General features: G+C 37.0%; 1 protein-coding gene across 3 annotated transcripts in view; it reads right to left on the bottom strand.

Annotated features, from left to right (window-relative positions):
- The window catches only part of FER (FER tyrosine kinase), a 432,909-nt gene that overhangs the window by 11,429 nt on the left and 404,632 nt on the right, over nt 1-16,848 (bottom strand). For all 3 annotated transcript variants that reach the window (XM_030326125.1, XM_030326151.1, XM_032593989.1), the window contains one exon: nt 9,823-9,977. In XM_030326125.1, coding sequence (XP_030181985.1) covers nt 9,823-9,977 — 155 coding nt within the window. The remainder of the gene's footprint in view (nt 1-9,822; nt 9,978-16,848) is intronic.

Here is a 16,848-nt window from a genome sequence, read left to right as displayed (position 1 = left end):
TTTAATGCCAGTATCATACTATTTTGATTACTACAGCTTTAGTACAGTTTGACATCAGGGAGTGCACTATCTCCAAAATTTTGTTCTTTCTCAAGATTGTCTTGGCTATTCATGGTCTTGTGTAGTTCCAGATAAGTTTTAGAATTGTGGGTTCTATTTCTGTCAAAAATGCATTAAATCTGTAGATTGTTTTGGGTAGTAGAGACATTTAACAACATTAATTCTCATAATCCAGGAGCATGGAACATCTGCATTTATTTGCATAGTCTTGAATTTTTGTCATTAATATCTTACGGCATTTGTATACAAGCTTTTCACTTCCTATGTTAAATTTATTCATATTTTAGTCCTTTTGATGCAACTGTAAATGAGATTGTTTTCTTAATTTCTCTAATAGTTCATTTTTATGTATAGAAATGCAAGATATTTTTGTATATTGTATCCTGCAACTTTACTGAATTCATTAATTAGTTCTTATAGTTATTGGTAGAGTGTTCAGGGTTTCTGTATATAATAATGTCATCTGCAAATAGTGATAATTTTACTTCTTTTCCACTTGGGATGCTTTTAATTTTTATTTTCTTACATTTATTTTGAGAGAAAAAGAGAGAGGGTAAGCGGGGGAGGAGAAGAGAACTAGAGAGAGAGATTCCCAAGCAGGCTCTGCACCATCAGCACAGGGCCCAACATGGGGCTCAAACTTAAAAACCATGAGACCATGATCTGAGCCAAAACCAAGAGTTAGATGCTTAACTGAATGAGCCACCCAGGCTCCCCTTATTTTATTCTTATCTAATTGCTCTAGCTATGACTTAAACTATTATGTTGAAAAAAAGTCGTAAGAGTGGGAATCCTTGTCTTGCTCCTGATATTAGGAAAGCTTTTACCTTTTCATTGTTGAATATGATGTTAGCTGTAGGTTTGTGTCATATAGGGCCTATATGATGTTCAGATATGTTCTTTCTATACCCAATTTGTTGAGATTTTATCATAAATGGATGTTGAATTTTGTCAAATGCTTTTTCTGCATCTATTGAGATAATTTTTACCCTTCATTTTGTTAATAGGGCATATCCCATTGATTGACTTGTGGATGTTAAGACATTCTTGCATCCCTGGAATAAATCCCACTTGAATGTGGTATATAACCTCTTAGTGTATTCTTGAATTTGGTTTGCCAAACTTTTGTTGAGGAATTTTTCAGCTATGTTCAAATGGGATATTGGTCTGTAATGTTCTTTTATTGTGGTGTCTTTGTCTGGTTTTGATATCAGAATAATGCCTTGTAAAATGACTTTGGAAGCATTTATTCCTCTTCTATTTTTTGGAAGTTTTATTATTTTATTTATTACTTTTTTATTTTAAGTAGGCTTCACACCCATTGTGGGGCTTGAACTCATGACCCTGAGATTAAGAGTTGCATACTTTACTGACTGAGCCATCCAGGCACCCCTGGAGGAGTTTTAAAGAATTAATACCAATCCTTCTAAATGTTTGGTAGAATCCATCAGTGGAATCATGTGGTCCTGGACTTTTGTTTGTTGGTTTTTCTTTACTAGTAAGAAAACTGAATCAGTAATTGGTTTGTTCACATTTTCTATTTCTTCATAATTCAGTCTTGGTGTATTGTATATTTTTAGCAATTTATCTATTTCTTTTTCCATGTGTTGTTGGCATATTGTTGTTGATAGTAGTCTTTTATGATCCTTGGCACTTCTGTGATATCAGCTGTAACTTCTCTTTCATTTCTGGTTTTGAGTCCTCTTTTTTCTTGGTCAGTAGAGCTGAAGTTTCTCAATTTTATTTTATTTTTTTCAGAGAACAAGCTCTTAGTTTCACTGTTCTTTTTTATTTTCTTTTTTGTCTCTATTTCATTTATTTCTGCTATGATCTTTGCTATTTCCTTCCTGCCACTAACCTTGGGTTTTGTTTATTCTTCTTTTTCTAGTTACTTGATGTATAATGTTAAGAGATTTTTCTTTTTCTTTTTCCCAAGAACTTCCCTCTTAGAATTGCTTTTACAGCATCTCATAAGTTTTGGTATGCTGTATTTCTGTTTTGATTTGTCTCAAGGTGTTTTTTGATTGCTCTTTTTGAGTTCTTCTCTAACCCATTGGTTTTTCAGTAGCATGTTGTTTAGTGTCCCAGAAATTGTGAAACTTCATACCACCGTGGTCAGAAAAGATGCTCGATGTGATTTCTATCTTTGAAAATTTATTAAGACTTGTTTTGTAGCCTACTATATGATCTGTCCTGAAAAATGTTCCATGTGCATTTGAGAAGGATGTGTATTCTGTTGCTTTTGGATGAAATGTTCTATATATGTCTATGTAGTCCATCTGGTCCAGTGTGTCATTTAAAGCCCATATTTCCTTATTGATTTTTCAGTCTGGATGATCTCTCCATTGATGTAAGTGGTGTATTGAAGTCATCTATATTATTCCTGTCTATTTCTCCCTTTATTGTGTTAATATTTGCCTTATGTGTTTAGGTGAGCCTATATTGGCTATATAAATATTTACAAATGTTATATACTCTTGTTGCATTGGCCGCTTTATCATTATGTGATACCCTTCTTTGTCCTTGATTACAGTCTTAAAAGTCTATTTGGTGTGATATAAACATAACTACCTTAGCTTTCTTTTGATTTCCATTTGCATGAAATATCTTTTCCTGTCTGTTCGCTTTGAGTCTGTGTATGTCCTTATATCTGCGGTGAGTTTCTTGTAGGCAGCATATAGATAAGCCTTGTTTCTGTTTTTCTTTGTAGGCATTCGGTCCTTTGGTTGGAGAATTTAGTCTATTTACACTCAAGGTAATTGTTGATACATATGTACTTATTGTCAGTGTGTTAATTGCTTTCTGACTATTTGTAATTCTTCTGTTCCTTTATTTTTCTGTTGTTTTCCTTTGTGGTTTGATGACTTTCTTTAGTGGTATGCTTGAATTTCTTTTCTAAAAAGAAAAGATTTTTTTCTTTTCCAAAAAAAAAAGAAGATTTTTGCTTTGTGGTTACCATGAGGGTTATATAAAACAACCTATATTTATAACAGTCTATTTTAAGTTGATACCAAGGTAGAATGGATTTTAAAGCTCCAAAAAATACTCTCCCCTACAACATTTTGTTTTTGATGTCACAGTTGACATCTTTTTATTTTGTGGTTATTGTTATTTTTGCTACTTTTGTCTTTTAACAAAGCTGGCTTTGTAAATGATGAATCTATTACCTTTACTATATATTTACCTTTATCAGTGAGATTTGTACTTTTATGTGTTTTCTTGTTACTAATAAGCACCCTCTCTTTTCAGTTTAGAGAAGTTATTTTAACTTGGTTAAGAGGCTGGTTTAGTGGTGATGAACTCCTTAGCTTTTGCCTGGAGAACTCTTTGTGTCTCCTTCAATTCTGAATGGTAACTTTGCCAGGTACAGCATTCTTGGTTGGCAAGGTTTTAGTTTCAGCACTCTGAATATATTGTACTACTCTCTTCTGGCCTGCAAAGTTTCTGCTAGAAAATTTGCTGATAATCTTATAGGAGCTACCTTGTATGTAACAATTTGCTTTTCTCTTGCTGATTTTAAGATTCTTTCCTTCTCTTTAACCTTTGACATTTAAATTACAGTGTGTCTTGTCATGGGTCTCTTTGGGTTTACTCTATTTGGAACTCAGTGTGTGTCCTAGATCTTGGATATCTGTTTTCTTCTCTAAATTAGGGAAGTGTTTTTTTTTTTTTTTTAATGTTATTTTTGAGAGACAGAGCATGGGCAGGGGAAGGACAGAGAGAGAGGGAGACACAGAATCCTAAGCAGGCTCCAGGTTCTGAGCTGTCACCACAGAGCCTGATGTGGGGCTAGAACCCACAAACCGTGAGATCATGTATGACCTGAGCCAAAGTCAGTTGCTTAACCAACTGCACCACCAGGCATCCCTAAATTAGGGAAGTTTTTAATCAGTGTTTCTTCAAATAAGTTTTCTATCCCTTACACTCCCTCTTCTTCCTCTGGGGATTCTATAATGCAAACGCTAGTCTGCTTGATGGTGTCCTATAAGTACCTTGAGTTATCTTCACTTTCTAAAATTGTTTTTGCTGCTCTTATTGGGTGAGTTCCACTGCTCTATCTTCAAGTTAACTGATCTTTTCATTTAGTCTGCTGGAAACCCCCTCCAGTGTTTTGTTTTGTTTTTTTTTTTTTTTTTTTAGCTCAATGATTGCATTTTTTAGCTTTGTGACTTCTGTTTGGTACTTTGTTAGATTTTCTCTCTCTTCATTGAAGTTTCTCACTATGTTCATCTGTTCTTCTCCTGAGTTTGGTAAGCATCTTTGTGATCATTACTTTGAAGTCTTTATCAGGCAAATCATTTATCTCTGGCTAAATTTTTTTTCCTGAGGTTTTCTTTTGTTCTTTCATTTGGAACATATTTCAATGTTTCTTCATTTTGCTTGACTCCCTGTGTTGGGTTTTATGCACTCGATGAAACAGCCACCTCTCCCAGTCTTGAGGAAGTGGCCTCATGTGATACATGAATGCCATCAGTCAGCCTTGCCCTAGCTCTTTGTTGTCTTCAAATCTTTGTGATCTATTTTGTTTTTAATAGCTCACAGTAGTTGAGGGTGTTCCTAGGCCTATCAGGGTCCAAAAGAATCTCAGCACCAACACTGAGTTTGATTTGCAGTCAGAGCCGAAGCTACTGGCTAAGGTCCCACAGTCCAATGGGACTACACATGTAAGTCCCACTGGCCACCAGATCCAGGTGATCTGGAGCTATCTCCTGGGCAGCAGTTGCAAAAATTGGGGCTCCAGATCAGTGCATATGCTCCCTTCTGGGAGATACCAGTGCGGTGGAGCGAGGCAGAGGGAGAGTGCAAAGATGGTCCACAGCCTATGTTACCTGAGCCTCTAGATTGTGCCAAACCTGAAGGCTGTCTCTCAGTCTGAAGCTCCTGCCTTCTTACATAGTCAGCTGTTGGTGCGCTCCCTTGAGGAATGATGGCTTGCCAAGAACTTTCTCTCTTAATACAGTCCTGTGGGACTCAGGAATGCAAGTCCCCCTTGGTCACCAGAGACAGATCAAGGGGCATTCTCTGGATGGCAGCTCCCAAAACTGGGGCACCAGGTGTGTGTAAGAGCTTTCTTCTGAGAGATATTGGTGCTCTGGAACACAACAGTGGCAGAGTGTGAGGATTGTGCTTGCCCTATAAGGTCTCTGGAAAGAATTATAGTCAGGTCTTGGATGTATGTTCAGTTAGAAGCCTGCCCCTCTGGCTGTAGCTCTCACACAGAAAGAAAGAGCTCTTGGGCCTGTTGCCTCTTACTGTGCTCTGCAGGTACTAGCTGTTTAAGAACTTTTTCTCCATTGGTTATGGTCCTGTGGGATCTGTGAAACTAAGTCGTGATATAAAGGTGCTATTAGGCATCATCTGCTAAAACCTGAGTACCAGACAAGGGTATAAGATCCTTTCTGGGAGATTCCAGCAAGCAAGGTAGAGGGAGAGTGAAGAGATGGTGTGCACTGGACTTTGTTTCTGGACAGAACCTCCACAGGCCTGTAATCAGGTGACATACATGAAGCCTGTTCTCAGGCCAAAGCTTGTGGGAAAAGCAAGTAAAGACTGTGGGCATGTTGCTGTCTGTCAGGGCACCAGGGTGGTAGTCTGCCAAGAATGGTCTCCAATTGTTACAGTCACATGGGACATAGGAATGCAAGCCCCCTGACCTCCAGACCCTGATGATCCTGGGGTGTTTCCTGTGCAACAGCTACATAAACCAGGGTACTGGACATGTGTAAAAGCTCCCCTCTGAGAGATACTGGTGCCCTGGGGGTGCGGCAGAGGGAGAATGTGAAGATGGCGCCTGCCGGCCTCCATTCCTAGAAAGTATCCCCAGCTGACCCCTAGATGTGTGTTAAATAAGATAACCCCTCAGGCTGATGCTTTAAGGCTAGCAAATGAGCTTCTTTCACATGACCTGTCCATTGGCTGCTTCTGCTCTGGGCCCTAAGCAGGTGATTCCAAGCATGGGGCCCTTTTAAGAATTGTTTATACTTTCCCTGTAGCCTCTTTGGTTTTCAAAGGTAGATGTTTTGCAAGCTCATCTCTCAGGTGCAGGTCTTAAATGCTGGCGAGTCTGATGTGTGGGGGCTTAAATAATTCACTCCTCAGGGAGAAGCTTTAAGTTTTTAGTTCCCTCCCGTTTATGGTTCTCTGTGCTGGGGATGAGGTTTATGGTGAGATTGTGTCTCAGCCTGTCTTACCTGCTGTGATCCACTTTATCCCCCTTGTTTGTCCAATATATGGCAGTTGCATAGTTTCTAGGTTTTTTGTTTGTTGTGTTTTTTTTTTTTTTTTTTGAGAAAATTGTTCCATATGTAGCTGTAGACTTGGTTTATCTGTGAGAGGCGGTATGACCTGGGGATCTTCCTGCATTGTCATCTTGAACCAGAACCTCGTTGGGTAATTTTAATGGGCTAAGAATAACTTGCAATTGTACAGGATTTTGCTACTTTTCCATCTCATTTGAACCTCACAAATACCCTTACTATCTTCTCATCTTGAAAATTAGAAATCATAGGCGCAGAGAGGTAGATGACTTGCTAAGGTCGTGCAACTAATGACGTAACTAGTAGGAGTCTGGCCCTGGTGGTTGATCCAGGACTCTCTTCACTGTAAACCTTGCCTCCCTCTCATTTCAGAGTACTTATTTATGTCATGCTAATTCAATTAGAGGATGCGGCAGCCCCACATTCTTCAGTGACAAATGAAAAAGTGTCTTTTGCAATTTTCTTTTTTTGATTATTTCTTAGTTGAAGAGGCATACACTATTTGCCCTTTTCAAAGTACTTTTGGTAACAGCTATATTGAGGATGGTAGCACCATGTGCTGAAAAGGCTACTTAATATGCTACCACTCTGTGTTTAATAAGGGTGGGGGGATATATATATCCAATTATGTGTTGTGTGGCTAGAGATGGGTGGGAGAGGGGCATCCGTGTCACTGTAAGCCCTTTACTATTGCTCGATTTAGAAAAAACAAGGATATTTGTCATTTTTAAAAAAAATTAAATGACAGCAACACTAATGACAAAATAATGGTGAAAGTACGTTTAACTCTATGGCTGTAAAGCAAAATTTCTGAGAGTTTCCTTAGACTGAGAGATTTTACCATCAACCTTGCTCCCACATGTCATGAAAGACGTGTGCAGTATTTCAGCTACTCTGAGGCAAGAGTGAAGAAAAATAATCAGTGGGAAATAAGACCCTTGGAAAGGAGGCAAGTTTTTACTACCAATCATAAACCAGTATTTGCATAAAACACGAAAGAAACATAAGAAGTAAGTTTTTCAATAGATTCTTATATTTTTCCCTCTTGTTAAACTCTGAAGGACTCCCTTACTGGGTTGGGTAATAAGTATTCCAGACTCCTTTCTCATCTACTGTTAAAAATCTCTCCTCCATTGTCATGTAAATTGTTCTGCATTGCATTAAGTTGATATTAAAGACTGCCAAAAAAATCTCCCTCATTGCCAACCAAAGATCTTCACACCTCTTTTATTATTTCCAATGCTGTAGGTCAGGTTCTAAGAGCTATTTGAAAATAGGATTTTGATTTGTAAATACTTCAGTCACCTTGAAATTCAACTAAAATACATTTTGATTGAAAGGCAGAATTTTACTTGGCATAATTGCTTAACAGGAAGAGGACTTTCAAAGGCAGTGAAGAAGATCTGGCCAACAGGGTTAAAACAAATTTTAGAGAGCTAAATTTCAGGGTCTCCCAAGTCCAGTTCCAGCCCCTTTATAGGGATGCTGTAAGAATCGATGAGAAGGGGTTAACCATGTTTTGTCCTTTAAAGAAAACCTCTGCATAAGTAACAAGTTAAAATCTTTTATCCCGTGATTGTTATTCATAGGAATATAATCTTAGAGTAATATCACTATGGAAAATAGAAGGGCTGCCATTTTCTCTATATTCTGTGGAATGGTGGAATTAGTCTGTGATCATATAAAAATTTATCTTGCTAGCACTTGGGAAGACAAATTAGAGTGAGGATAAGCATCCTAGTGTTAAGTTTTGAAGTTAAGTTTCTAGTTCATTATTGGGAACTAGAACAACTTAGTCAATTGCTCATAATGACAACCACATACAACATATACTACGTAGTATCATGACTATCCAAAACACAAAACAGATCCTAGTGTCTGAAGCAGCCCCATCTAACATCCAAACCAATCCTAGAGTTACCGTATGACTCTTAGTGTATATCCAGAACAACTAATAGCAGGTACTCAAATCCTCATACACAAATGTTCATAGCAGCACTATTCACAGTAGCCAAAGGTGAAAAGTGCTCAAATATGAATCAACATATGAATGGAAAACAAATTATCAATATATACAATGGAATATTATTCAGCCATAAAAAAGAAAGAAGTTAATTACACATGCTACAACATCGATGAACCTCAAAAACATGAAAGTAAAAGAAGCCACACACAAAAGGTCACGTATAGTATGATTCCATTTACACGAAATATGCAGTATAAGTAAATCCATAGCAATAAAAAAGTAGACATGTGGTAGCCAGTGGCTGCAGGGAAAGGAGGAATGGGGAGTAAATAGGCAAAGGGTATTACTTTAGAGTGATGAAAATGTTGGAATTAGAAGGAAGTAGTGGTTGTGTAACATTCTAAACAGTACTAAATACCACTAAATTATTCACTTTAAAATGGTTAATTTTATATAATATAAAATTTTAGCTCACTTAAAAGCTTTGTTTTTAACTTAGGCATTAAATTAAGGCATTTATAAATGCCTCATTTTTCATGATGAAGTAAATTTTCATTTTAAATCAATAGAGTCATTTTATGATATTTCAATTCAAAACATACCCATTCACCAACCCATGGCTCACATGCTGCTTCCCTTAATGAAAATGTAATTTATAATTTCACTTAAAGCACAATCTCTCTCCTTTTAATTCTGAACTGTTACCCATCTTGTTACAGCCCAGTTTATCCCAACCACAGATAACACAACCTGAATTTTTTCCATTATAATGACATACAAAAAAATCTCTGCTGTTTTAAAATGTAACTCCTCTCTCTCCCTCCCACATTTATACAAGTTCCAGAGACTAAAATGCAAAGAAACCAAGACAGTTTTCAGAGTGAGAAACTATAGATTTAACAAATTTTAAAACCTATTATTAGATGAGGTTATTGGACCAATTACAAGACATCTGAAAGCAGTGGTCCAGAGCCACAACAACACTTTAACAGTTAAATTATACAGTGAACATAAAAATCATTTTTTCTTGGATTAAAAAACCCTCAGATATATAGTCATATTTAAAAGTGCTTATAAGTACATCCTTCTTTTAAATCTAGCAATCTGAGGGGCGCCTGGGTGGCTCAGTTGGTTAAGCATCTGACTTTGGCTCAGGTCATGATCTCATATCTCATGAGTTCAAGCCCCTCATCGGGCTCTGTGCTCACAGCTGGGAGCCTGGAGCCTGCTTCGGATTCTGTGTTTCCCCCTCTCTCTGCCCCTCCCCTGCTTGTGCTCTCTGTCTCTCAAAAAATGAATAAATGTTAAAAAAAAAAGCTTAAATCTAGCAATCTTACATATAGAAATTTGATCAATAAGGTCAATGAATTAGGTTTCTGCCCATGTGTAAGTACAAAGTATGAACACTTAAATATTGTTGTGTTGATTTTCAAATCATTCTAACTTGGGCTCTGCTTTACTCCTCCAACTTTGCTTGTGAATGTTTTGTGCTGATGGAATACATTTTTACCACCAAAAAGAAAAACAGTCTATTCTTACCATAATTAAGAGCTTCTGGTGCTGTCCATTTAATGGGAATCTGCTTTAAGCCAGAAGATGAATACACTCCACCATCCTCTTGACGAGACATTCCAAAGTCACTGATTTTCAGAACGTTATTTTCACCTACCAGGCAGTTTCTTGCAGCAAGATCCCTAGGTTACAATAAGACATGGAAAATACCTATTAAAACAAATTGAAAGCTGATTTCACATTTATAACTTCCACACTTTGCATTTTTTACATTTGCAATGTATTTATAATGAGGTTAAGAATGCTTGTGATTTACCAGTCCTTCTCATCTTTTCTGTCATAGGAAAAAATCACCAGTGAGAATATTTGCATAGGGAACAGGCCCCATGCTAATTTGCTAGGCACTGCATATATTTCCATTAAATAGAAAAACACGGATTCTAGGGTTAAGAGAAAAATCACAGGAGAGGCTAAGCAAACTTGGCATTATTTCTCATTGGACTGTTTTACATAACTTTCTGTGATGATGAAATATTCTCTATCTGTGCTGTGCTGCCCGATAGGTAGTCATTAGCCATGTGTGACTATTGAACGCTTGGAATGAAACTTGTGTGATCGAGAAACTGAATTTTTAAATTTACTTTCAGTGAATTAAATTTAAATAGCTGTACGTCATTAGATAGCCTTTGGTTGTTGTAGCCTTAGAGCTTCCCAAAATGTAGAGAATGGCTGAGGTGCCAAGACAGGCTGGGGACTCTTTCTCTTCTGACTGCATTGGGGACAGCCAAAACTCTGCATGATCTGGCTCTGTCTCTTCCACCGCATCTTGTTCCATTCTACATAATTTCTAAATTCTACCCATACTGGGCTTCTTTTTGTCCTTAAATGCAGGACAAGTCCCTGAAACATGACAAGCTTATTTCCACCACAGGGCCTTGCAGATAGCTGTTCCCTTCGTGTGGAATGTTTTCCTTTTAGGTTGTAGCATAGCTGACTCCTCTTCATTCATTCTTAGCTCAACTGCCCTCTTCTCATAGAAGTCTGTCTTGACCACCCTTAACTGCTAAAGAAGACAGCAGTGAGCATAACAGATGAAGTCTCTAATTCTAGTGAGAAGCCCTTCAGTAATCAAATCCCTGTATGTACCTAAATGTTTATACATTTTTATATATGTATATATGTAGAGAAGGTATATGTATGTCCAAATATGTACATATACACACAAAGAAAATCAGATAATATGTCAAATGGTGCTGAGTATTAAGAAAAAAAGTTTTATAAAGGGAGAGATTTACTAGAGTGAATCCTATTTTAATTTTTTAAATTAGTTTTATTTTTGAGAGGCAGAGAGAGACAGAGCGCATGTGGGGGAGGGGCAGAGAGAGAGGGAGACACAGAATCGGAAGCAGGCTCCAGGCTCTGAGCTGTCAGCACAGAGCCCAATGCGGGGCCTGAACTCATGAACCGTGAGATCATGACCTGAGCTGAAGTTGGATGCTCAACCGAATGAGCCACCCAGGTGCCCCCGAGGGAATCCTATTTTAGACAGGCTGTTAGGAAGGTCTCTGATAATGTGATATTTGATCAAAGACGTGAAAGAAGTTAAGGAAACCATGGGGATATCTAGAAAAGCATTCAAGATGCGATAGATACAAAGACCTTGAAATTGGTACATGCTTGGTATATGCAAGGAACATTAAGGAAGTCAATATAGCTGGTGTGGAATGAGTTACAGGGATACACTAGTAAATTTAATCAGGGGGTTAGCCAGGACCAGATGATGTTTAGCTTTTTCATAGTTAAGTTCCTTGGATTTTATTCACAATAAGCTAGGAGGTAACCAGAGAGTTCTGTACATAGGAATGATGTGATCTGACTTACATTTTGAAGGACTATATCCTATTGTGGGGAGAATGGACTGGCAGAACCAGAGAGGAGACTATTTCAGAAGTCTAGGAGAAGCAACAATAGCCTGCACTAAGATGGAGTCAGTCAGATTTGAGATATATTTGAAAAGTACAATCAACAGGATTTGCTGGTAGATTGGGTGTAGAATAGGAGAAAAAAAGAATCATGATGACTTCAAGATATTTTGGCCTGAGCACCTGGAAAGATGGAACTGACATGTACTGAAGTGGGGAAGGTTAGTGGGAGAGCTGAGGTCTAGATTCACAAAGTTTGGTGGAGCCAGCCAGTTGCCTCCTACTGTCCATTTCCTCCTCTTCTTTAGTAAAAGAATCCCAATTGTAGCTGAATCTATTGTCATCCATCTAAAAACTCCTGTATTTTCCAACTTCTCCTGCAATGAGATGTGGCCATTATTTAAGTTCTGGACAATGAGATGCAAGCAGAAGAGATGTCCAAAATATCTAAGAAATGTCTTCAAAAGGAGGAATTCTCATTATATTTCTCCCTCCTGCTAATACAAAAAGGAAGCATACTGATGTTGGGAAAGCATCAGGAGATAAGGGGTCTGGGTCCCTACTGGAATTAGAGAATGCTTTCACCTAGACTGAGTGTAGAGAGGAAATAGAGGTGTTCAGGGACTAAGCCCTAGAGCACGCCATCATTTGGTTTGTTGTTTTGTAGGCTTCCCCTCATTTCTCTTGTAGCTTTCTCCTGATGTAGACTCTAGTCACACAGTATTACAAGGTAGGCAACATCAGTGTCTGAAAAGTAATAGAAAGCACACATTTGTGCCCAGAGGAACTAGGAAAAGAGGTCCTTGGAAGTGTAGGGAAAATCATAGAGGTCAAACAACCAAGAGAAGAGGATTACCTGGTTCCATGTTTGAACCCACACAAGTCTCAGGCTGAGCCCTAAGCAGCACATTTGATGGGCAGACCTGAGCCCATTTAGAGAACTAAACTCATTTAAACCACTGCCCATGTCTCAAAGTCATTCGTAAATGTCTCACACAGGGCAAACCAAAACACAGGCTTTGAGGCAGTAATTGTGATTTGAATCATTAAGAGACAGAATTTGCAATCTGACCCTGAGTTGATTGCCTGCCCAAACAAAAAAAATCAACAATCTCCTGCAGAATTATAACAGGGATTTTGAGCCCACACAATGTAACATTCACAGTATCTAGGGCACAATTCAAAATTGCTAAACATACAGAAAAGAAGAAAAATTTGATCAATTCTAAAGGGAAAAGCAATCAACAAATGCCAACATGATAGTAACCAGATATAAAGCAGCTATTATAACTGTACTCCATAAAACAAATGAAAACACATTTGAAATTAATAGAAAAGCAGACAATCTCAGTAGACCATAAAAACTGTAAAAACTATAGAAGTATAGAAACTTAAAAATAAATATCTGAAATGAAAAATCCCTACAGAGGATCAAAAGCATACTGGTGATAACAGAGAAAGAGTCAGTAAACTTGGAGATAAACCAATACAAAATACCCCAGCTGAAGGACACAAAGAGAGGAAAATAGAAAAAATGAAAAGAGAATCAGGGACCTATACAATATGAAAAGCCTGAAATACATGTTTTTGGAGTCCCAGTAGTACAGGAACAAAGAGACTGAGGCAGAAAATCAGTTTAAAGAAATGGTGACTAAAGAATTCCCCTATTTAGTTAAAAGAATTAAATTTGCATATTCAAGAATCTCTGTGAGCTCCAAACAGGATAAAAATCAAAGGAAAAAAAACATATACACATACCCTAATCAAGCTGCTAAAATCCAAGGAAAAGAGACCCTCTTAAAAGCTGATAGAGAATATGACACATTTGCTACAGAAAATGATTCAAATAATCACATATTTCTAAAAAAAAATTATGGGGGCAAAAGGCAGTGAAATAACATCTTTCATTTCTTAAGATGGCAATTCTTCCCAATTGATCTATAGATTTAATGTACACCCAATCAAAATTCTAGCAGATGTCTTTGTCAACCCAGAATTCCATAGCTAGCAAAAATACCCTACAGAAATGAAGGCAGAATAAAGACATTGTCATATGAAAGAAAGCAGAGAGAACTCATTAACAGCAGATCTACTCTACCAGAAACACTACAAGCAGTGTTTCAGGCTACAGGGAAATGCAAGAAATCTGAAATATCAGAATGGAAGGAAACACAACAGGAATGGATAAATTTGTGGGCAAATATAGATTTTTTCCCTTTTAAATTCTTTAAAATGTGACTGAATATTGGAAATGAATATTATAGCATTATCTGACCAGGTTTTCAATGTATGTAAATGTTACACATAAGACAACTACCAGATAAAGGTTGGATGTTAGCAAAAGGACCCATACGGTTGCAAATTTTCTACATTTTACATGAAGTGATATAATATTAGCTCTAAGTAGTCTGTGGAAGGTTAGATGTATGCATTGTAATCTATAGAGTAACTCCTAAAAAAAGGTGTAAAGAGATAAAGCTAAAACATCAAGAGATCAAATTAAACAGAATGGTAAAAAAATATTCACACATTATAATAGTCAAAAAATCAAATATTCAAAATATCAGTATCTAGACTAAAAAGTGGTTATTACTACTGATTCTATAGACAGAATAAGATATAGATAATAACAGTTCTATATTTACAAATATAAATTTGGTATCCAAAGATATTCCCAGAAAGCAAATCCAACTCAGATGGGTTGATTACTAAGTTCTATCATACATTCAGGAAGAAATAACAAAATTATGGAAACCTTTTCAAAAAAATAGAGAGTATTCTCTAAATGATTTTATGAGACCAGTAGAACTATAATACAAAACCTGGAAAAGATACTATCAAAGAAATTACAGAAAAATACTCTCATGATGCCAGAAACAAAATAATGTCAAATCAAATCCAGTAATATATATAAAAAAGATAACATGTCATGACCAAGCAGGGCTTATCCAATAAGGCAAGGTTGGTTTAACATATGAAAATTAACGTAATTCACTAGATTGACAGAATATAGGGAAGAAAACCCCATGATCATTCCAATTGATACAGAAGAAGCATTTGACAGCATTATTTGCTAATGATAAAATGTTCAGCAAACTGGAAAGACTAAAGAGCTTCCTCAACCTGACAACGAGCATCTACAAAAAATTCAACCACCATATCATACTTAATGGTGAAAGACGAAATTGCTCCGCCTTGAGATCAAGGCAAAAATGCCTGCTTTCACCACTTCTATTCAAACGGACCTCTATTCTTGAGGTCCTAGGCTTTGAAATAAGGCATGGAAGCAAAAAAAAAAAAAAAAAAAAAAGCCACAAATATCACACACAAGTAAAACTAGCCCTATTGGCACTATTCACAAACATAATTTTTTTTCTATAGAAAATCTCAAGCTAGAGGAAAACACAGGCAGTAACCTCTTTGACATTGGCTGTAGCAACTTCTTTGTAGATATGTCTCCTGAGGCAAGGGAAACAAAAGCAAAACTAAATGATTGGGACTTCATCAAAATAAAACTTCTACACAGTGAAGGAAACAATCAGCAAGATTAAAAGGCAACCTACAGAATGGGAGAAGATACTTGCAAATGACCTATCTAAAGAAGAGTTAGTATCCAAAATGTATAAAACTCAATACCCCCAAAACTAATAATCTAATTAAAAATAGGCAGAAAACATGAACAGACATTTCTCCAAAGAAGACATCAAAGATGCTCAATATCACTCATCATCAGGGAAATATGAATCAAAACTACAATGAACTATCACCTCACACCTGTCAGAATGGTTAAAATCAACAATACACTAAACAGGTGCAGGTGAGGATGTGGAGAAAGGGGAACCCTCTTGTACTGTTGGTGGGGATGCAAACTGATGCAGCCACTGTGGAAAATAGCACAGTTTCCTCAAAAAGTTAAAAATAGAACTACCCTAAGATCCAGTAATTGCACTATGGATACAAAAATACTAATTCAAAAGGATACATGTACCCCAACATTTAAAGTAGCATTATCTATAATAGTTAAATTACAGAAACAATTCAAGTGTCCACTGACTGATGAATGAATAAAGAATATGTGGCGCATACACACACACACACACACACACACGTAATGTATATTATTATATAATGGAATATTACTCAGCTATAAAAAATGAAATCTTGCCATTTGCAACAATGTGGATGGAGCTAAAGAGTATTATGCTAAGTGAAGTTAAGTCAGAGAAAGACAAATACCATATGATTTCATTCATATGTGGAATTTAAGAAGCAAAACAAATGAACAAAGGGGGAAAAAAAGAGAGTGAGGCAAACCAAGAAACAGACTCTTAACTACAGAGAACAAACTGATGGTTACCAGAGGGGAGGTATGTGGGGTGGGTGGGATGGAAATAGGTGATGGGGATTAAGGAGTGCACTTGTGATGAGCACTGTGCTGTATGGAAGTGTTGAATCTGTATTGTGTGCCTGAGACTAACATTAAACTGCATGTGAACTAACTGGAATTTAAATACAAATTAAAAAAAAAAATCTTAGGGAATTTACATACCAAGAATTAGAATAAATGAGTTTAGCAAGGTTGCAAGATAAAAGGTTAATATACAAAATTCTTGTATGCTAGCAGCAAATAATTGGAAAATAAATTCCATTTATAGTAACGCCACTGAAATATCTACAAATAAGTGTAGCAAAAGACAACCAAGTCCCTTATACTTAAAACTACAAAACTTGATGGAGAAAAAAACAGTGAATAAACCAATGGAAAGATAGTCATACTGTGCTCATTGAGAAGACTCAATATTGTTAGGATGGCCATTTTCTGCAAATCTGTAAATTTAATGCACTCTGAACCATTGTTCTAGCAGATGTCTTTGTAAAATTAAACAAGCTGCTTTTAAAATGAACATGTAAATAAAAGGTCCTAGAATAATCAAAATAATTTTTAAAAAGTACAGAGTTGGGGATGCCTGGGTGGCTTACTCCATCAAACATCCAACTTCAACTCAGGTCATGATCTCGCGATTCGTGGGTTCGAACCCCACGTCGGCCTCTGCTTTGACAGTGCAGAGTCTGCTTGGGACTCTCTCTCTCTCTCTCTCTCTCTCTCTCTCTGCCTGCCCCTCCCCTACTC

Source organism: Lynx canadensis, chromosome A1 (genome assembly GCF_007474595.2).
Source record: "Lynx canadensis isolate LIC74 chromosome A1, mLynCan4.pri.v2, whole genome shotgun sequence".
In the NCBI taxonomy this organism is placed as follows: domain Eukaryota; kingdom Metazoa; phylum Chordata; class Mammalia; order Carnivora; family Felidae; genus Lynx; species Lynx canadensis.
This window is presented reverse-complemented; position numbering and strand designations above follow the sequence as displayed.